The sequence below is a fragment of the Mauremys mutica genome, chromosome 8, assembly GCF_020497125.1.
Source record: "Mauremys mutica isolate MM-2020 ecotype Southern chromosome 8, ASM2049712v1, whole genome shotgun sequence".
NCBI lineage: Eukaryota > Metazoa > Chordata > Testudines > Geoemydidae > Mauremys > Mauremys mutica.
In genome coordinates, this window is record NC_059079.1 from 105,158,563 (window position 1) to 105,179,428 (window position 20,866).

General features: G+C 52.4%; 2 protein-coding genes across 2 annotated transcripts in view; both read right to left on the bottom strand.

The window, feature by feature from the left end:
• Window positions 1-1,373: 1,373 nt before the first annotated feature.
• LOC123376310 (melatonin receptor type 1A-like) lies at window positions 1,374-5,869 on the bottom strand. The gene is made up of 2 exons (XM_045028236.1): window positions 5,686-5,869; window positions 1,374-2,158 (listed from the first exon to the last, which is right to left on the bottom strand). The coding sequence occupies exons 1-2, from the start codon at window positions 5,867-5,869 to the stop codon at window positions 1,374-1,376; spliced, it is 969 nt and encodes a 322-aa protein (XP_044884171.1).
• A 10,721-nt stretch (window positions 5,870-16,590) lies between these two features.
• Window positions 16,591-20,866, bottom strand: part of FAT2 (FAT atypical cadherin 2) — a 67,469-nt gene continuing 63,193 nt past the window's right edge. Inside the window, exons 22-23 of the mRNA XM_045029001.1 lie at window positions 19,411-20,003; window positions 16,591-18,521 (exon numbers count right to left, since the gene is read on the bottom strand). Of these exons, the coding sequence (XP_044884936.1) occupies window positions 17,992-18,521; window positions 19,411-20,003 (1,123 nt within the window). The 3' untranslated portion in view covers window positions 16,591-17,991. The remainder of the gene's footprint in view (window positions 18,522-19,410; window positions 20,004-20,866) is intronic.

Consider the following 20,866-nt stretch of genomic DNA (forward strand, 5'->3'; position numbering starts at 1 on the left):
GCAAGTACGACAAGTGGATAATTTTCTTACTGCTGGTCAGACTTGTTGAACCATCGTGGCTCTGTCTTTCTTATTCCCTTCTCCTCAGTCCCACAATCTGTTAAATTCAAGCCCAACAAACCATTGCCATTTGGGACCACTGGGGACCAAGGCCCAGATTCTTCATTGAAATCAATGGAAGTTGGAATCCTAAATACCTTAAGGATCTGGGCCCAACTCCCTTTCCTCTAGCCAAAATATCTCTTGAATTAAACACCAAACAAGAGAAAAATTGGCTTCCATAAGCTCCTCTCAGCATGGGAACAGTATTCACACCTGTGTTCTAAATATCTTGTCAAGAGCTTCCAGGTCTGGTCTCATTTAAAAGTAACGTGCTCTCTCCAAGCCGCTGGCATTTGCAAAGGACTTGTCGTCACTGTGGATTATCTTCTGACTTTTTTAGATTCAGCCTCACTGTGATGGTTTACACTTCCCATTGTGATGGTTTTTCATCAGAGGAGCAGTCAAGTCTCACTGACAATTGTCTTCTTCTGAAGTGGATTCAGTTTTCTGGTGATGGGTTCACCCTTGGCTCCAAAGAGAAGGGAAAGAGTTCACTACCTCAGCTCATTCAAGGGAATCACATGACTTAGCAAACACTACAATTGTTGTGTATATTCATGTATGGTGGGGCTTTCAGAGGCACCTGTCTCCTTCGGGAGCTTCTGGAAAATCCCACCATTCAATAAAAATATTGAATTCCCTTTGGCTGAGTTTGTACCCCTTTCTGCTTTCACTCTGGGGTAACCTTGTGGCCAGTGTAAATAGTCAGTGAATACTGGAGAATACTTAGGCAAGACAGATCCCAAGTCATAGAGGTGAGTTTTCACACGGGAAACTTCAGTGCTAGGACTTATGCTCATCCAATTGTGGAACAGTAACTGTTTCATGGGTCCAAATGAAACCAGTTGGATTTGGGGTCTCCAGCACTCAGCTAGCTGTTCACAAACATCCTTGAGATGCACAGAATTAGCTGGCGAATCATGGAGAAATTAGAGAAAATGCTGAGAAGTTTGTGGATAGTTCACTGAATAAATTTACTAGGAATCACTTGGCCCTAGCTATTTTCAGCATACCTATCCGACTGAGGCTGGGGAGACTATGGCAGGGCGATTAAGCGAGGAGGGGCCGTTTTCAAACCTCATTGCATTCTAAAAAGGATAGTATGTCGCAAAACTGCACTGTTCTTGTTGCAGACAGCTTATATATGGAGCTGTGTCCTCTGCCGACCTCTCGCTGTTTTGGCTGCATTCTTTGCACTTCACTTAAAAGTGGAGCAGGGGATCAGTGTGACTACGGTAAAACCTCCTCCCGTCTGTCTCAGCACCTGGGTGCTAGTCTCCATCCGCCCTGTAAGCCAGCTGCAGCAGAGTCAGTATGATTCTCTTGTACTCTTTCCTAAAGTTATGGTTCATCGCCCCGTAAACCACAGCGTTCAGACAGCTGTTGAAGTAGGCCAAGAAGTAGCTGGCCGTGAAGAGCCACTCGGGTATCAAGGAACCCAGTGTGGGCTGGACCGCCACCGCGAAGCCGATGAAGTTTAACGGTGCCCAGCAGACAGCGAAGAGCACAAAGACCACGAACATGGTCAGGAAGTTCCAGAAATCGTGGGACTTGATTTTGGGCTGCGTGTCCGGCTTGACCCTGCGCCGCACCTGGATGACCAGCACCCAAATCCGCAGGTAGCAGTAGCTGACGATGGTGATGGGTAGGAAGAAATGGATGACCACCACGGCGATGGTGTAGAGGGCGCTGACGGACTGGGCAAAAGTGCAGGAGTACACTCGCGGGTCGTACTGCAGGGACTCCACAAAGAGGTTTGGCACGATGGCCAGCAGGGTGAGTGCCCAGACCAGCCCCACGTAGCACACGGTGTTGGCGCCCGAGAAAAGCTTGTCGTACTTCAGGCTGTGGCAGATGTAGCAGTAGCGGTTAATGGCAATGCCAGTGATGTTGAAGATGGAGCCGATAACGCTGATGCCCATCAGGAAGCCGCTGACCTGGCAGTGGAGGTATCCCATCACCCAGCCATCATGGAAAATGGCCATCAGGACCAGGGGATAAGGGTAAAACGCCACTAGTAGGTCTGCAATGGCCAAGCTCACCACAAAGGCATTGCCTGGGGAGGGTAACACAAAAAAAACAGTTAGAACCTATGATCGGAATGCAGCAGCAGCCAGGAAAACGCCTTCTCCTTGCCAAACAGATCAGCTTCCTGTGCCTACTTCAAATTACACCTGCTTGCCATACTGTCTTTTTACTTCTCTTTGCATGGCAGAGATGGCTCTGAGAGCTGGATTCTGTTCTGGCTCGTGCATCAGCTACAGAGTAGCTTAACTTATTGGAGCATAAGTTTTCGTGGGGAATACCCACATCGTCAGACGTATTCACCCACGAAAGCTTATGCTCCCACACTTCTGTTAGTCTATAAGGTGCCCCAGGACTCTTTGTCGCTTTTTACAGAGCCAGACTAACATGGCAACCCCTCTGATACTTAACTTATTACCACTTTAACTACCATGGCTGCTTCCTTTCATCGCTACCTTGTACCCCCAACCCTGTTTGTCTGTTTATCCCTTTGTTGCATCTTGTCACAATTCTAGATTTTTAGCTCCCTGGCGCAGACACTGTCTGTTTTATTCATTTTGTACAGCACCTAGCGCAACGGGGCCTTGATTGCCTTTAGGTGCTACCACAATTTAAAAAACATTGACCATCCATCTAATATATTATCCTCATACACCCTTGGGAGGCAGGGCAGTGCTATTAGTACAGATGGGGAGCTGAGGAACAGACGAGCTAGTGGCTAGATTTGTTTTCTAAAGTGAAACCCACTTTTGAAAATTGGGCTGTGAGTGACGGGCCCAAAATTGCAGAGAATGTCTGTGGTAGAGTCAGGCATCGAACCTGGGTCTCCCGCAGTGTCAGGCCCTAACCACTGGGCCAAATTTGAGTTGCGCATCTAGCAGTTGGGCAAGGAAAGCCAAATGGATGCGTTGCAGTTCTTTGGTCCACAATAGTGTGCTTGCTCTCTGCTGGGCTGATTTGGGAATTACAGCCCCAAAGGGGATAATGCTGCCCAGAGCTATCTGCGCCTCCTCTTCCACAAGAGGACTCCTGAGCCACCAGCAGTGTCTTTTCATGCAGGGATCTTTTTTCTTCCTCGCCATGACAGGTGGGGTTTTCCCTCTCTTTGGAGCAGCTCTAGGGAAATGGTGCACTGGGTGGTGCGGTGGTAGGTGAGAGAATACAATACCATGTCTTGGCTGCAGGACACCATTCAGATGGAACTGTGTGATGAAAGAGGCAGAGAGAGAGCTTGCAATATTCTGTACCCAACCTGACCCCTCTACGGCTTGCAATGAAAGAAAAGAGCAGGCGAGGGGTTTAAATCACTGCTCTCCCGAGAGACAATACAACTGAGACGTGTTCTCCTGGGTGGCACTTGCAGCTGAAGCCAAAGCAGATGGTAACCACTCAGTTTAATGCAATGGGTCCATTCAAGCTGGCTGCACTAAGTTGCCCTCGCCACGGCTCCGCTCCAGCAGGGATGTGGAATTGGCCACTCCATGCCTGCGGGGGGTTGGTTATACTCAGGTGCTTGGGATGGGCTCTGGATTTTGACACTGGGGACCATGTTAAAGTCAGTCCTACTGTGCTGACCGATTTGGTTCTGGCTTTGTGCTTTTCAACATCCTTTGACATTTCTCGGCTTTGTAGGATCAGATTGATCCTGGCGTTAGATGGCACCAGTCGCACCCGGGCTATCCCCAGCCACTGACTTCGAATTTGGTTAGGCAGCGACAGTCTAGGCAGCATAAATGAAGCAGCGGTTAGGTGCCCCCGGTAAGGGACATGCAGGTGCACACACTCCTATCAAAGTTATTTGTCTGCTCTCCCAGCCCCTCCTGCCTTTTCCCGGCAGTGAAGTCAGAATGCTGGGATGCAGGGGATCAAACCCCAGACACAGCCTGGAACCCAACCCTGGCCGTCACGGACCTACTTCTGCCAAGCCTGAGAGCCCTCCATGCTTGTATACCTACTCATGCCAGTGAAGTCCTGTCGTATTGGAGCATAATAGCATTGCTACTGCTCCCATTGCAAAGACTGTGATGTCGTAAGGATTCCATTGTCACGGCACAACAAGGGAGAGGACCCATTCAAAGATAAGGAGGTGACAACTAGAAATGTAGTGTCTAGCAGTTACTGAACAGGACTAGGTGTCAGGATGCCTAGATTCCATTCCTGGCTTTGCCTCTTAGACCTGAGCTTTCCAAGGTATGAGTCACTGAATTCTGGGGAGAAAGACAGCCTGGTTTAAGAGGCATGGGATTTGCCTGGCTCCCACTGAAGTCACTTGGGATTCTTGGACACAGCACCACTGAAAAATCAGACCCAATTTGTCTCCAGTTAGACATCCAAAGCTAGTAGACATCCTTGATAATATAAGCCTCCGGCTTGCTGCCTCAGTTTCCCCCCCTTAAAATAGTTTCCTAGTGGCGCTGAGAGTCAGATTTAGTGTAAAATGCTTTGGGATCCAATGCTGCAAAAGGACAAAGTATTGTTACATGAAGCAACTGAAGGGCTTTTCCAGAGATGGAGGCTAATTATTACTGACCAAGACCTTGGTTTGTAACCTGGGTTTATTATAGGAAAGGGAAGACAGAAAACTTTCTACCTATGTGGGGCTTGCAAGCAGAGCGTGAGGTCAGCAGAATTCTCCACTTCGTTGCAGCAGAAACAACCTAACTTGGAGTTACTGGTAACTTTTTTAGTGCATTAAGATGGACAAAAACCAAAACACCCGGATTTATTAAATGCCAGCTGAACAATAGCTGCTGCTAGAATCAGGCTGTGCAAATGGAAAATAGCCGTTTTCTCCTGCATGAAGGCTGGAACAATTCTTACCATTCATTTTGTGTCCTATTCTACCCATGCACTTACAAAATCACCAGACAGGCTAGGAGGGGGGAGCTTTAGGTCCTCCAAACCCCTTAATTGAGCTAAGAAGAATCTAATCCCACAAGGAACTTGGCCAGAATTCCCCCGGAGAGGGGGTTGATGAGCCCTGAAACCAGCTGGTGGAATCTGGGTCAAGATTTTCAGAAGTGATGAGTGATTTGGGGTGTTTCAGGTTTGGGGGTGCCCCGGCTGAGACTTCTTAAAAAGGGCTTGCAGAAAGCACTGAGTACTCACCCTCTGAAAAATAAGGCTCTTTTTTAGGGTGTCCCAAGTTGAGCAGCCAAAATCCCTAGTCACTTGGCCGCAGATCTGGTTGAGATTGTAAGCCAACGGGTGCAATGTATCTTGGGCATGGAAGCCCGAGTCAGTATGGACAACAGAATTTCCCCCTCTAAGCTTTGGTAGCCTGCTTTACTAGCCTTTCCAACTCCAGGCACTCCGCACCTACCAGGAATTTGCCTTGAATCCCAGCTGTGCTGGGTGGGAGAAGTTTACACCCAGAGATGGACGGACAGGCAGACACACGTGCGGACGGACACACAGGTGGAGTCTGCTAGCACTGGCATGTCACTGCACTAGTGGGGCAGGAGGCTGGCTTACTGCTCCTGGGCCCTGCGGAGGGAGGCAGAGCTGCTCCTGGGAGCCTGGAGAGCGAACCCACCCCCGTCCCAGCAAGGCCATTACCTGCTTTTCTCAGGTTCTTGTTCTTGAAGACTGAGACAACCACCAGGAGGTTGCCCAGGATGTCCACAGCGATGGTGACGATGAGGATGGCAGCCAGCGTGATCACCACCCAGGTGGGGTAGAGACCATCCTCCCTTCCCAAGCCAGCAGACAGGCTCTGCAGCAGAGAACCTTCCTCCTCCATCCTGGGTCATCTAACCTGCCTCCCGGGGCGGAGCAGAGTCCTCAGCCAGCCAGGACTAGCAGTTTCCAGTGGCCCTGAGCCAGGAGGTCAGGCAAGGGTCAGTGCCCCTCTCAAAGCGCCAGGAGAAGTTCCTTGGAAGCTGGGCTCGCTCCCGCGGCCGGCGTGGCGGGGTCTCGCCTTTTGTCCCTGTCCGCAGGCCCCGCGGGGAGGTGGGATTCCCCGGCCGATCACCGCTTCGGGCCCCCGGCGGGAGCTAAGAATTGCGCACACGCGGCTCTGCGACCGGCGCTGTGGCCGCTCCGCGGGGCGCTCTCTCCAAAGCCCCGTGCCTGGGGGGCGGGCGGGGGCCGCTGCCCACACGCGACAAGTGGTTTCTGTGGCTCTGGTTGGGGAAGTCCCGCTCCCGCAGAGAGCGCTAGGAGCCCGGGGGAGCTCAGCGCAGCCAGCCCCTTGCAGGGGGCGCTCCCTTCCCGGTGCCGCGCTCCGGGTGCCAAGCGCCGGGCTCCGGGCACCTCTCCAGCCCCGCTGATGCTCTTCCCACCTCGTTCATCCCTTCGGCTCCGTTCAGCCCCGTCCCCGGGCTCCGCGCTGTCCCGTGCGCTCCTCCGGAAAAGTTCCCCTTGGTGGGGAGAAACTTTGCAGCCTGCGGCAGAACCGGACACCGCCGCGCAGCCGTGCGCCAGGCTGCCCGTGCGCCACGCTTCCCCCGGGGCCCCGGCTGGCGGAGCCCTGCCGCTGCCCTGCGCCTTCCAGTCCCCGTCTCCTTCGCGCATTTATAGGCACCTGCCCTGGGTGCGCGGCTCGCTCCTGGTTAGGGGCTGGTAACTCCTCCCTGCCCGGGGCGGAGAGCAGCGGCGCACTGAGCCCCGCGCACTGAACCACGCTCTGGATGCGCGCAGGTGGGGAACGGGTCCCTGTGGTGCGAGGGGACGGCAGGGAGCCCTGCAGGCAGCTGGTCAGTCACTCAACCCCTCCCAGCGAGGCCAGCTATGCTGCCCCCCTGTCCGACCCGGTACAATGAGCCCACTAGCAAAGGAGTCCCCGTGAACAATGTCTGAAGCGGGACCTCAATTCTGCCTCTGTTTTGGCCACTTGGTAACGGTCCCGGCATTGCGGGCTTGGTCGCTGTGGGAAGCCTGGCTCCAGGATTCCTAGTTTGATCTCCCACGAGTTTCTCTCGCTCTCTGCTCTTCCAGCCAGAGGGAGGCCAAGGCAAACATCACAGAGCAAACTGCCAAAGCAGCAGCAGCAGCACTGTTCTCCATCCTACAGGCACCAGGCTGGGATGCCTGGAGAGGACGGTGTGGTCATGGCATGCTGCTGCCCTGGGGGGCGGGGGCAGCTGTATGAGCCACTTTCCACCTGGTCTGGGGGCTCCTCTACAAGGGGATGCTCAGGAAAGTTAGGGGAAAATCAACCCAAGGTGTGAGGTCGATGTACATTGGTTAACCCGCTTCCCCACCGCCCCCAGCAGTGGCTTGCGGTCTGCATATGCAACACATGGCCCAGGACCAGCTGTGCCTGAAGGATGATCCCTCCAGCCCCTAGACGTGTGCCTGGAGGACACCGTTTTCTAGGACAACATGGCCTCCTCCACACAGCATGACCTGGCATGCAGCGTATGTGCAAGGATTCGCCTCGCGGAGGAGGCTATTTTGCATACATGTGTAGCATTGCGTGCCTGGTGAAACGTCTCACAGCTCGCCATTGCCCCCCAGTGCAGATGCTTTCGGGAGTGCAGTGGCCTTGCCAACTGGAGAGGTAAGTTACAGTGAACTGAAAACATCCACCTGGGGTTTAAGGGGCCTTAATTCATGTGCGTTGCCTTCACATCAGTTGTAGTTGATTTGCCTCCACTTTCCTGAGTGTCCCCTCCCCATGTCGGTTTGGCCTCTGTGCTCTTCCAGCAGGAGTAGCACTCAGAAGGGGTGAGCAGAGGCGTGACCTTGCACCCTTCACTAGGCACAAAGCGCTGAGTGTTAGTTTGAGGGCAGCGGGTTTTAGTATGAGTGACAGACTTTGCCATCCAGGGCTCAGTTTTCATGGAATCATAGGCCTGGAAGGGACCTCGAGAGGTCATCTAGTCCAGTCCCCTGCACTCACGGCAGGACTAGGTATGATCTAGACCATCCCTGACAGGTGTTTGTCCAACCTGCTCTTAACAATCTCCAGTGATAGAAATTCTACAACCTCCCGAGGCAATTTATTCCAGTGCTTAACTATCCTGACAGTTAAGAAGTTTTTCCTAATGTCCAACCTAAACTGCCCTTGCTGCAATTTAAGCCCATTGCTTCTTGCTCTATCCTTAGAGGTTAACGAGAACAATTTACCTCCCTCCTCTTTGTAACAACCTTTTATGTATTTGAAAACTGTTATCATGTCCGCTCTCAGTCTCCTCTTCTCCAGACTAAACAAACCCAATTTTTTCAATCCTCCCTCGTAGGTCATTTTTTCTAGACTTTTAATAATTTTTGTTGCTCTTTTCTGGACTTTCTCCAATTTGTCCACATCTTTCCTGAAATGTGGCACCCAGAACTGGACACAATACTCCAGCTGAGGCCTAATCAGCGCAGAGTAGAGCGGACGAATTACTTCTTGAGTCTTGCTTACAAAACTGCTGCTAATACAGCCCAGAATGATGTTCGCTGTTTTTGCAACCGTGTTACACTGTTGACTCATATTTAGCTTGTGGTCCACTATGACCCCCAGATCCCTTTCTGCAGTACTCCTACCTACGCAGTCTTGTCCTATTTTGTATGAGTGCCACGGATTGTTCCTTCCTAAGTGGAGCACTTTGCATTTGTCCTCATTGAATTTCATCCTAGTTACTTCAGACCATTTCTCCAGTTTCTCCAGATCATTTTGAATTTTAATGCTATCCTTCAAAGCACTTGCAATCCTGCCCAGCTTGGTATTGTCTGCAAAGTGTACTCTCTATGGCATTATCTAAATCACTGGTGATTTTTTTTTTTTTTTGCCCTGGGTCGTGAGCCCAACCCCCCCATTTCTCCCTTTTGTCTGACTCCATGGCAACTGCTGATGACATCACTGGCACCGAAGGGCTTCAGTGCTGATGTCACCCCCTGTTGTTGGGGAGATTCAGAACCAGCTGAGTTCATGGGGCCCAATCCTGTGTCTCTGATACTGGTGTAAATCTGCTGGGAGGTCAGTGGAGTGACTCCTGATTGACCAGGGTGTAATGGAGAGCAGCAGTGAACCTATGGCCAGTAAAAACCAGCACAACCTTTAAGACTGGTGCATGCCTGCCAGCAATAGGGAGCTCTGAGCAGGCGGAGCTGGGGAAGAAAGCAGAGGCCAGCCAATGAAGCACAGTGAGCCAGGAGAGGTGCAGAGGTGCTAAACCATCTGCTCCAGCCATCGGCACCAGGGCATTAGCTGCTCTGCTGGACGTCCGTCTTTAACTCCGATTTTGGGGCACAGTGGTGTGGATGGAGGGGGAAGGTGGGGCTGGAGCCACCCGCTCGGTCCCCTGCTCATAATCAGAAGGCCAAGGTCTCAAACCCAGTCTGACTGCTGTCCTGTGCGGAGCCAGTTCTCTTGTATTTTGTGGGGACAGTCACAGCGGCCACCCCCAGACTGGCTTGTTGAGCACCCTCCACTCTCTGCAGGACCTCGCTGAAGGTATTGGAGCTGTGGCCACTTCCACTAAGGTGGAGTTTGGCCCTCTGGCTCACAGGAAGAGGAAACAATCCAAAAGCGGGATCATCCCCACATAGCAGTGTGCAGAAGGGACCCTTCCCACTTGGCTGCCCTCCATGCTGCAGGCCGGGAGTGGTGGTGATGGGGTCGGCCACCTGCGGGAAATGGGGTCCCGTTCTGGATCCCCCACCAAGTGGCCTTTGTCAGGCAGAAGCTGGGTGTGTTGGAAGGGCTGGATGCAGGGCTAGTGGGGACATGCACCACTCCCCCTTCCACCCCCCCAAGCAATGCAAGAGAGTTAATGCAGCCTAGGCCTCTGCTTGGCGCTATGGGAACATCTGCCCCTGGAATAAGCCTGGTCAGTGGGACCCCAGGGGCTGCATGCTTGGGAGCCAGCCCAGAGCCTCCAGGCAGATGACTAGCTCCAGAACATCCTGTGAGACTATGAGCCTTGGGGCTAGAACCTCTCTTCCTTCTGGTGGTGATGGGGGGCCTGGACAACCCCCTGTTCTCCTCTGAGACCCTTCTGGGAGAATTTCCCCCTTTGAGAGCCCCTCCCATGGGAAGGGGCAGGTGGGCCTCTAACATTTCACTTTTCTTGCCTTGCCTTCTAAAAAGGAAGGACTGAAAATGGCCGGGTGCTTTGAGCCGCATTCACTGTGTCCTCCCTTTAGTTCTGACGGTCCTTGCTGCAGCTGGGTAGGAACTTGCCGCTTAAAAGTTACATGGTTCTTCACCTGGTGTCTGATGGGGGTGGGTGGGTTCTTCCTTTGGGGGCGGGTGGAGAGAGAGAAGAGAGTGCTCCCTTTTCCAATGAGAGGCCATTTAAAAAAGGGGGTGGGGGAGATCGTTTAAGACCCCGCCTCTGTGTCCGTGGGCCTCATCCTGAAGAGGCACCAGAGGTTCTGACTGGGGTCCCACCTTCATTATCTTGGCACAAAGAAAGATTTCCGAGCACTGAGCTATAAAAGGTCCCCTCCCCCCAACAAATCAGCCCCATTTTTTACATTAGAGCGAGGAGGTCGGCGGGAGGAATCACACTCATTCAGAGTGCTTCTTGGAAGCGGCTGTTAAAAAAGAACAATTTATTTTCTCTGCACTAACCGAAAGCTGGGGGACAGTAATAAATGGCAGTTGCTCTCTTTAACAAAGGCTGCTTTGCAGAATAAACCTGTCCACCCCCACTCCGAGCCCATTTTCAGCACGCTGGGGGGGGGGGGACTGGAGGGATGGAAAAAGGGAGGAGGGGTGTTACTTTGATATTTTTTTTTCCTAGCAAGACCCATCTCCTTAAGGCCCCCTGTGTGACTCATTCAAACCTGACTCTGGTGAAATTCAATTTCACCCTTCCTTAATGAGAAGTGCTGGCTACATCAGAGTGACTGTACTTAAGGCTGCATCACTGCTTCTTTTCAAAGGGCGACCTTTCTATTGACATACTTAGTCAGATGCCTTTGAGGTTTGGTGTGCCTCGGAAGGGTGCAGGGTAGGGGTTGTGTCCCAAATTTGGGGTTGTTTGAGTTAGAGGTTGCAGAGATATAAGCCCTGAAAAAAATAGCCATTTTAGTTTCTAGGGTGTCGTTTGCACAGAACTAGAGTTCAAACTCTTGGTATGATGCCGGTCAGAATGGTCTCAAGCTGTTGAGTTTTACCAAAGGGGTGTGTGTGGATCCCCTAAATCTTTGGGGGACCCAAACTGAGAACAGGTTTCAGAAAATGTACCTTTCTACACAGACAGGTACGTAGTAAAAAACGGCTAGAGAATTTCCATTCCCATTGTTCTCTATGCTTTGCAACTTGACTCTTGTAAGGGCTCTGAAATCCGAATAGCTGCTCAGATTGCTTTGAAATACGGTGTGCCTCATGGGGATGTGGCACTGTCTTGTACTTTAAACTGGGAGGCACAAATCAAAGGACTGGAAGGGACCCCGAAGGGTCATCTAGTCCCATCCCCTGCACTCATAGCAGGACTAAGGATTATCTAGACCATCCCTGACAGGTCTAACCTGCTCTTAAAAATCCCCAATGATGGAGATTCCACAACCTCCCTAGGCAATTTATTCCAGGGCTTAACCACTCTTACAGGAAGTCTTTCCTCATGTCCAACCTAAACTGCCCTTGCTGCAATTTAAGCCCATTGCTTCTTGTCCTATCCTCAGAGGTTAAGAAGAACATTTTCTCTCCCTCTTTCTTGTAACAACCTTGTATGTACTTGAAAACTGTTATCATGTCCCCTCTCAGTCTCCTCTTCTCCAGACTAAACAAACCTGGTTTTTTCAATCTTCCCCCATAGGTCATGTTTTCTAGACTTTTAATCATTTTTTGTTGCTCTTTTCTGGACTTTCTCCAATTTCTCCACATCTTCCCTGAAATGCGGTGCCCAGAACTGGACACAATACTCCAGCTGAGGCCTAATCAGTGCAGAGTAGAGCGGAAGAATGACTTCTCGTGTCTTGCGTCCAATTCTCCTGCTAATACACCCCAGAATGATGTTTGCTTTGTTTTGTAACAGTGTTACATGTTGATTCATTTAGCGTGTGATCCACTATGACCCCCAGATCCCTTTCCACAGTACTCCTCCATACGCAGTCATTTCCCATTTTGTATGTGTGCAACTGATTGTTCCTTCTTAAGTGGAGTATTTGGCTTTTGTCCATATTTAATTTCATTCTATTTACTTCAGACCATTTCTCCAGTTTGTCCAGATCATTTTGAATTTTAATCCTATCCTCCAAAGCACTTGCAAGCCCGCCCAGCTTGGTATCGTCCACAAACTTTATAAGTGTTCTCTCTATGCCGTTTTCTAAATCACTGATTTAAGATATTGAACAGAACTGGACCCAGAACTGCTCCCTGTGGGACCTCACTGGTTATGCCCTTCCAGCATGTCTGTGACCCACTGATAACTACTCTCTGGGAATGATTTTCCAACCAATTATGCACACGCATCCCTTTGGTAAAACTCAACAGCTTGAGACCATTCTAAATATCAATAGTTTGACTAGATAGTAATGATGGGATGAGTCAGACCTCACTGAGATTGATAGCTGTGAATTCACCCTTCAATTGACATAACTAAGGATAAATTAATCACAAGCCCCCACCTGAGACAAAAGGAGTTTGGGAGTGAGTGGCTGGAGAGTGCTACGCTATGTGAGTCATGCACGGAGGGCGGGGGAAGTAATCCAGGTATTTGGGTGGAAATTAGAGACATGGTTGCTTCCTGGGAGAGGAGAGGTATCAGGGGGCAGAAGAGAGGGGCAGTAGGAGGCAGGGGGCTTGGGGCTTCAGTGAGGGGACAGGGTTATGAGAAGGGGGATAAATGGGAATGAGAAATACAGGGGAGAGGAGAGGGGTTTGGGGAGCTCAGGTGAGGGAGTGGAGAGGTGGGACATGGGGAAAGGGTGAGTGGCAGAGTAACTGGGGGAGAGTAGGGGCAGGGGCACCTCTCAGCCCACGTTCTCCCCTCCCAGGTGTGTGCCCAGATCTGGGGGGCTCTTGCCCCACTTGGGTATTTTGAGCTCACTTCCCTGTCCCCCTCCTAGGGGCTGGGATATGGGGCCCCTTACCCTTCTGGGGCTGTCTGAGTCTCTCTTGCTGCCCCCACGTGAGCCAGGTTCCGGGAAGGCCTGTCCCTTTGTGGGGGAGCTGAGAACAGGCATGCTGCATACACACCGCAGGCTCTACAGCACTCCCGAGGGGGGATGGGCACACCGACTGAGCTGAGTGGAGCAGTTCAGAGGTCTCAAAGCTGCTGTTTTAGGCTGTATCCTCCCCATGGGGTGTACTCATTCAGCTGAGACCACCCCACGGAGCAGAACGGGCCAGCTCATGCCTCCCAGAGCCTCTTGTGTTGCCTAGGGAAGTGTAGAGGAAAGGTTTTAGGTGGGCTTTGTTTTATTTGCATGGCACTAGAGATCTAACTATTGCCATTTTACTGAGGAGGGTGTGAAGCAGGGACTATAACAGGGTTTAAAAGAGAACTAGATAAATTCATGGAGGTTAAGTCCATTAGCCAGGATGGGTAAGGAATGGTGTCCCTAGCCTCTGTTTGTCAGAGGGTGGAGATGGATGGCAGGAGAGAGATCACTAGATCATTACCTGTTCTGTTCACTCTCTCTGGGGCATCCGGCATTGGCCGCTGTCAGAAGACAGGATACTGGGCTGGATGGACCTTTGATCTCACCCAGTATGGCCGTTCTTATGTTCTTATACCGTGATGTTGGCCAAAATGGTCTCAATCCATCCATGTATACCCAAAGGAGGGCCTGGCCCCCTCTAACTCTTCAGGTGACCCAAACTGAGGCTGGTATGTAAGATCATGTTCCCATCTTTGCTTGCACAGATGTGCAGTCTGGAAGGGTTACGGTGCATATGCTTAAAGGGTTACACTTAATGCTTGCCTGGCTTGTTTGAGAGACTGTCCTAATGCCATTGCCACGTGGTGAGCGCCTCACCGCTGCTGGCTCTAGTCCGAACGTTTGTATGCTGTTGCAATAAAGATTTAGTAACTCATGTTGCTTGCGACAAATTGTCCCTGTTAGAATGTGCTGTGTTTTTATTTGATGGGGAGACTTACTGTGAACACAGAGCTGACGGAGAGAGAACCAACCACACAGGACACATTTTAGTCACTTTGCTTAATGTACCGTGGGCCGGTGCTCAGATGCTACGGTGAATGCTGTCTGAACTCCAAGAGCCTACCTGTCCACTCACTGACACTGTGAGGCTTCCCTGGACTCTAATGGGGTTACTTACGATAGGGTCTGTGGAGAGAGCAGAATCAGGCCCCGGAGTTCTGATGTGGAGGATGGTGAAGCACTGGAATGGGTTACCTAGGGAGGTGGTGGAATCTCCTTCCTTAGAGGTTTTTAAGGTCAGGCTTGACAAAGCCCTGGCTGGGATGATTTAGCTGGGGATTGGTCCTGCTTTGAGCAGGGGGTTGGACTAGATACCTCCTGAGGTCCCTTCCAACCCTGATATTCTATGATGCCATGTAGGAGAGTAGCAGGGGGAGGGATTTGGATAGATGGTTCTGCTTTTTGCTCCCATCTCTGTGTGAAACCTTCCAATGCCCGGCTGTTGCTCAGGGCTTCACATCCCCACCACTGTATCCCTGGGTTGCTCATTCGCACCCACAGAGTACCCAGCGTAGCCGTCTGTGCTGGAGAGCCTCGTTCCATGCAGCAGGGAAGGGGTTAATACCCAATCATTACGCTGTCAGTCTGTGCAGCCCAACAGGCTGGCATGGCTGGGGGAGGGGGAGTTCCCTGTTCACCTGGACGGGCACTGGGAGGAGCTGGCTGAATAGTGCAAACAAGCATCCCCCAATATTGGTTCCAATAAAAAAGCAAATCTGTTCTGATCAGTGTGGCCTGCACTGGGCCTTCACTCCCCTGAATCTCTACACGTGGGGGTGTTTTACACATGGAAAGCACAAGTCATCCGGATCCTCGTGACTGCTGCGCAGGTGGAGACTTGTGGCAATGGAAAGCTCTTGGATTGCCGTCTTGAAATCTTGCATATCCTCCCTCAGTTAACACTGGACCTGCTGGCAAACATGCCCCAAATAACCCCTGTGGCATAACACTGTCAACTGGAAATGGGGCACGGGACCACGCTGATACGTGTCCCGTATTTCCTGTTCCACTTGAACAGGATCTAGTGGCTTGTGGGCTGAGACCGCAGTGCCGCTGCCTGCGATCCAGTGCTCAGTGGTTTATGGGGTAATCCTGACTTTGGGTGCTGGTTTTTTTTGCATTGTGCCCTGGTATTGCAAGCAAAGCCTGGTGCCTCATTGTGTCCTTGGGGGTGTCTCTGCTGCATTTCCAGAGTGGTCTTTCTCCTGATCCGGGCATGCTCTGCCAGGCCTGCTCCATCTAATACCTGTGGCTCAGACGCTTCCTTTACACCAGCCTACCTATTGCACCACTCCTTGATCCTGCCGTGTCCTTCTCTGTCCAGGGATGGCTGCTCCCCTGAGCTATGTATGCAGCTATAATTCTACCTCCCTGTGCCCTTGTGTGAGCATGATGCACTCCTAGGACATCATTAACCCTGGATGCACTCAGGTCTCCAGTGGTGTCAGGGGACAACAGAGTGCTGTTTGCATTTCTTCTTTGTATGGAAAAGAGATGCACTCAAACTTTTCTGCCCCCATGGGGACAATTGGTTCCTATATGGGCAGTACTGACCCTATGTGAGTCTGAGAACGGGTAGGGTCATCGTCACTTGCCTTCCTAATACAAAATCATTTATGTATCAATTCAGGACTTGATAGGGTCTAGTCATGCCAGCCAGTGAGCACCCTGGACAACCTTTCTCTCCCTTTGCCCAGTTATCCGGTTTCTGAGTGGGAGAGAATGAATGTTCCTTTGCGTGGGGGGCTGTATGTGTCCTGCTTTGCGGATCTCTTTGGCCTTGGTGCATCTCAGGTTTGTGACTGACTGTCTAGTGGTGCGAGACTTTGGGTTTGCAACTTGGGGTTGCTTCTGGGGGTCACATTGCTTGCATCATGCCCCCCCCCATGCCCGACATGCCAGGGCTTCAAGCTGACTGATAAATGAAATGAAAAGGGAGCCTTGTGTGAAACATCCCATTTCCTGGAAAAATCACTCTCCTCTGACTGAAGCGGGGATGTTTACCAAGGGCGTGAGTCCTGACCACTCCCCAGGTAACACTGGGGGCTCTCGCGCCCATCGCTAGGAAAACATGTACAGAAGCTGGAGTTCTGTTCCTGGTCTTGTGTGACCCCAGCACAAACTGCTCACACTTTCCCCACCCTCTAGAGCCGGGGCCCAAATCCATGGATCCAAAGGCCTGCAGACTTTGAGGGTGTTTGAAATCTGAGCCGGATCCAGAGCCAAAATGTGCAGGTGGCCTCTGTCTTTAGAACGGGTTCAGTCAACAGCCAGAATCTGATTGCACCTGAAATGTAGGACATCCAGATCCAAATGTTGCACCTCACGCCTGTCTTTCCTCTGAGCTAGGCAGCTGCCTGACGCTTACAAAGGAGCCCCAGTTAGTTTTCAAGTAAAATAATAATACAAAACTGCCTCTTTTTTAATTGCTTTCAAAAACCGACCAAACAAAAAAAGAGAAACTCTCTCAGAGAAACAATCCGTTCCCAAGCACCAGGAGATCCAGGCAAATCCCATCTTAAATAATCCTCTCTCACCGGGAGGGGACCTGGGAGGAACCAGCACACAGTCTCCTCCTCCGCTGACGTGCAGATATTCATGGCTGCACATACACACATTGACACGCGCACACACACACTCGCACATGCACAGGACGCGCATTCACATGTCTGTGGGTCATTGCACATAGTGAGCTGCTGTAGTGTAGGCAGCAGTTCTTTCTGGGTCCCTGATCCCCAGGCCAGGACTTGGGCAGACCCTGGGTGGAGATGCTCAGCAGCATAGGCTGTGTGAGTCTGGGCATGAGAGAGCCAGCGAGAACCTCCGGTTCCCCTCTGAACCCAGCAGCCTTTATGAAGAATCCCCCTTTCTACGACGACAACGGCGCCATGTCTCCAGCACGAGGGATGCTGTAGATGTGGATAGATGACCGGTAACACTTGCAGTGCAGATGTAGCCTGGCAGATTTCCAGATGGGAAGGTGCTGAAGTAACTGTCCAGTCAAACACCTACCTACTTTGAATTCAGGCCTGCCTGTATATCTTGTGCCTTCTCCTGCCAGCAACCTGTGGTACCTCATGATGTGGGTTAGGGAGGCAGGATTCTTTGCTCAGTTTCTCCTGTAGAAATGGACATTTTTCTGGGCTCTTTACAGTTGCAGGGAGACAAGCCCAGGAATGAACTAATGTAAAGGCTAAATTTTCTCTTCTCTCTCCCTCCTCATGGCCATGCCCTGAGGATGGACGGCATCGGGGGCAGGCTGTCGTCAAAACTCCACAGTTCTGCTTGGAGAATGACTAGCCCACCTGAGGCCCTTGGAGCCAGGCACAAGAGACCGCTTAGAGACATAGCTCAGATCTCCCTGGACTACGGTGAGGAACCAATCCAGTCCCACCTTCTGCTACCCTGGCAACCGACTGTCCCAAGGTTCCGTGGTCCTTTCTCCTGCTGCCAGGCTCCATGCCCAGGGCAGGGAGAGGTGGTGCCTCCCTGTCTAAGGAAGCTCTGGGCATGAAGAGTGATTTGCCATCAGTGCCTGTTGGCATCTGAGGAATTCCCTTTGTGTTCCCTGGCACTGGCCTTTGTCTTTTCTGCCCGGCTGAGATCCAGTCCGGAGCAGCAGCAGGAGCGATTTCTAGAATGCCAGGGAGGAGAGTCCATGCTATATTACAGCTCGACTGAGCACGGGCAAGCTGTTAATGGGGGACAGGGAGCGTTGTATGGCCCAGGAGAGAGGGGACTAAACCAAGGTAACTTCTCCCTCCATACATGTCCCAGTCACCGCTCACGCTGCTTCCTTCTCGTTTCGAGCACACGGCCCCATTAAAACATCACCTCCTCGCAACTCCCATAGTCACTTTCCACCATGTCAGAGCCCTCGTAGTTTGGGGGTGGCATTGGCTGGGCCCTGGTGCCGGGCTGGTGCCCCACCTCGCAGTCTGCGTAGGACGGCTGGGCCACACTGAGGCGCATGCTCACCCTTTTGTAGCCAGTGTCCGGTGGGTAGGGGGTCCCCTCGCTCTGCAGCAGCTGGGAAGGGTAGTAGCTGATGGCGGTGTATTCGTTCTGGCACTGGGAGGCGGGCAGTTCCATTGGGTCAGGTGGCAGGAAATCCTCCAGGTTCTGGTGGCTGTAGCGTGGAGGGATGGGGGCCCGCTTATTGCTCTGGTCTAGTGGGAAGGGAAAGCCACCGTAAAGACCAGCTGGTTCAGAGTCTATTTGGGGAGGAGGAGGAAGAGGAGGAGGATGGGGAGATGGCAGAAGAGGGCCTTGAATAATGTCGTAGTGGGGATGGTCCTGGACGTCAGATGGGTGGTACCTGGGAGGCCAGTAGGTGGTTTCTGCTGGATATACTGGAAATAAATCAGAACCAGGTTAGCAGCTGTCCATAGCCATTCCTACTTGGAATCAGAGCAAGGTAGGGCTGGAAGGGGCCTCAAGAGGCCATCTAGTCTATCCCCCATGCTGAGACAGAATTAAGTATACATAAGTATACATCTAGTCACCCAATAGCTCTTTATCTCTTCTTCCTCTCTAGCCATCTTTCCCTCTCTCTCCATCCATCCAAATCTGGGTATATTAGAGAGAAAGGAAGAGAGAACAAGTAGAAAAGAGGGGTGTAGTGGGTAAGGTGTGAGGGATGTGGCAGGTCAGGAGTGAGGGGTGTTGGCAGGGCTGTGGGGATGAATAGGGGTGTGTGGCTGGTCAGGTGTGAGGGGTGTAGCAGGTTAGGAGTGAGGGGTGTTGGCAGGGCTGTGGGGATGAATAGGGGGGTGTGGCTGGTCAGGTGTGAGGGGTGTAGCAGGTTAGGAGTGAGGGGTGTTGGCAGGGCTGTGGTGGGGGAATAGCCAGGTGTAGTGGGTCAGGCGTGAGAGGTGTTGGCAGGGTTGTGGGGGTGAATAGCTGGGTGTAGCTGGTCAGGGTGTGAGGGGTGTAGCAGGTGAGGATTGAAGGGTGTTTGTAGGGTTGTGGGGGTGAATAGCCGGTTGTAGCTGTTCAGGTGTGAGGGATGTAGCAGGTCAGGAGTGATGGGGGTTGGCGGGGCCGGGGGAGGGGGGATAGCCGGGTGTAGCAGTAGGGACTAAACTGCATGGGGAGGGCTGTGGCATAGGCTTGGACAGCATCTGCCCACACTATGCTGGCTCTTGCCAGTGCTGTTGGCCCTTCACAAGCCTGAAGCCCGAACACACTGGGGAGCCATCTCTAGTAGGAGGAAGGGGCGTGTGGAGGGGGAGCACTGACCCATCTGCTCCCTGGCCCAGGAGCTCTTGATGAAGGACTCGTTGTCGGAGTTGGAGGAGGGCGCGGCAGACGGGAGGTTGGGGGCCACGCTGCACACGATGGTGCCCCGGGGTTTCTGGGCATTGCCCGAGCTGAAGGTGACAAACTCCGGCGTGGGGGTGGGCTTGCGCTGCTCCGGCGTGCCCCTGTCCAGGTTGTTGTGCGGGCCGTTGCTGAGGATGTTGAGCTCGATGGGTGGCGGGGTGTGTGTGGCCACCCCCACACTCTTGGAGAACTCGCTTTTGGAGAGCAGGTCTGGGTCCTCGCTGGCCACCGGCTTGTGAGCCTTGGCGGGGCGACAGTAGCGCCTACGGACTAAGGCGAAGGCCGCCGCCAGGATGGCGACGCCCAGCACCCCCGCAACGATCTCGCCGATCTCCTCGGGACCCATCCCCCACTTGGTGGGCGCGATGTCGGGGGTAACGAGCCTCTGCGTGCAGAATGTCCCCTGGTACTCCCCAGTGCAGATGCAGTGGAGGGAGCCGCCGGCGTTCACACAGCGCCCCGCGTTCCGGCAGGGGTTGTCCTGACATTCCTCAGCCACCTTCTCACACCTGCAGTGGGGAAGGGGAAGGGAGACACCGGCCATCAGAGCTGGGGACACCTGCTAGGAGCACCTGCTAGGAGCTGAAGCAGTGAAGCTAACTGTTCTCAGAGCCCCAGCAACCGCTAGCCCAAAATTATGCCCGGCCTCGGTTGCTTGCCAGCCAAGAACCAGCCCTTCGGTTCAGGAGATGGTGTATGGTCACCAGGGGATTTTGTGGGACTTTTCTGTCCACTGCGCTCCCAAGTTCTCTAGCTTGGATGGAGGTGGGGCCAGGCTGGGGAACCTGTGAGGTTGATTTCTGAATGGGCCTTTCTCTGGAATGTGGTGTGTTGCTCCCTCTGGTGGTGAAGGTGAGGAGGGGCCCACAGGGACATGTCCCTGGCAATAAGTTAAATGATAGTTTTCAGGAGCAAAGTTGCCTTTTCTCCAATTCTGCCAACTAGCAGGAGATTTGTGGGGTGGGGCAAACTTGGACTGGAGCAGCTGCTTTATCCCCATTTTTAGTCCTTTCATGGTAGCACTGGCTACCATAAAGTTCCTTCTCCCTGGTTTTCTGCAGGGTGAGGCACTACCCCTGTCATGCCAGCTAAGCAACCCTGAAAATGCCTCCGCCTCTCTCAGTCATTACCCAGTACATTTCGCCACACCACAGAGACATAAAACAGATCATTGCGATGTCAAAGGCCAAGGAACAAAACTCCTCTTTCCAAAGTTCAGAGGAAGATTCTTCTCCAGTACATCCCTCTCCTTTGCTGGGGAGAACTGGGTGCTTGGAACCTCTCCACTCTTGCAGTCTCTGATAAATCAGGCTAGGAAATCCAGGGACACTTTGAACTGCATTGATCTTTAAGAAACCTCCTCAGATGTACA

Excerpts from the sequence above, each read along its gene's own strand:
- LOC123376310 (XM_045028236.1), bottom strand. The coding sequence starts at position 5,869 with ATGGAGGAGGAAGGTTCTCTGCTGCAGAGCCTGTCTGCTGGCTTGGGA. Across the intron at positions 2,159-5,685 it reads CAAGAACCTGAGAAAAGCAG|GCAATGCCTTTGTGGTGAGC; the intron begins GTAATGGCCTTG and ends TACCCTCCCCAG.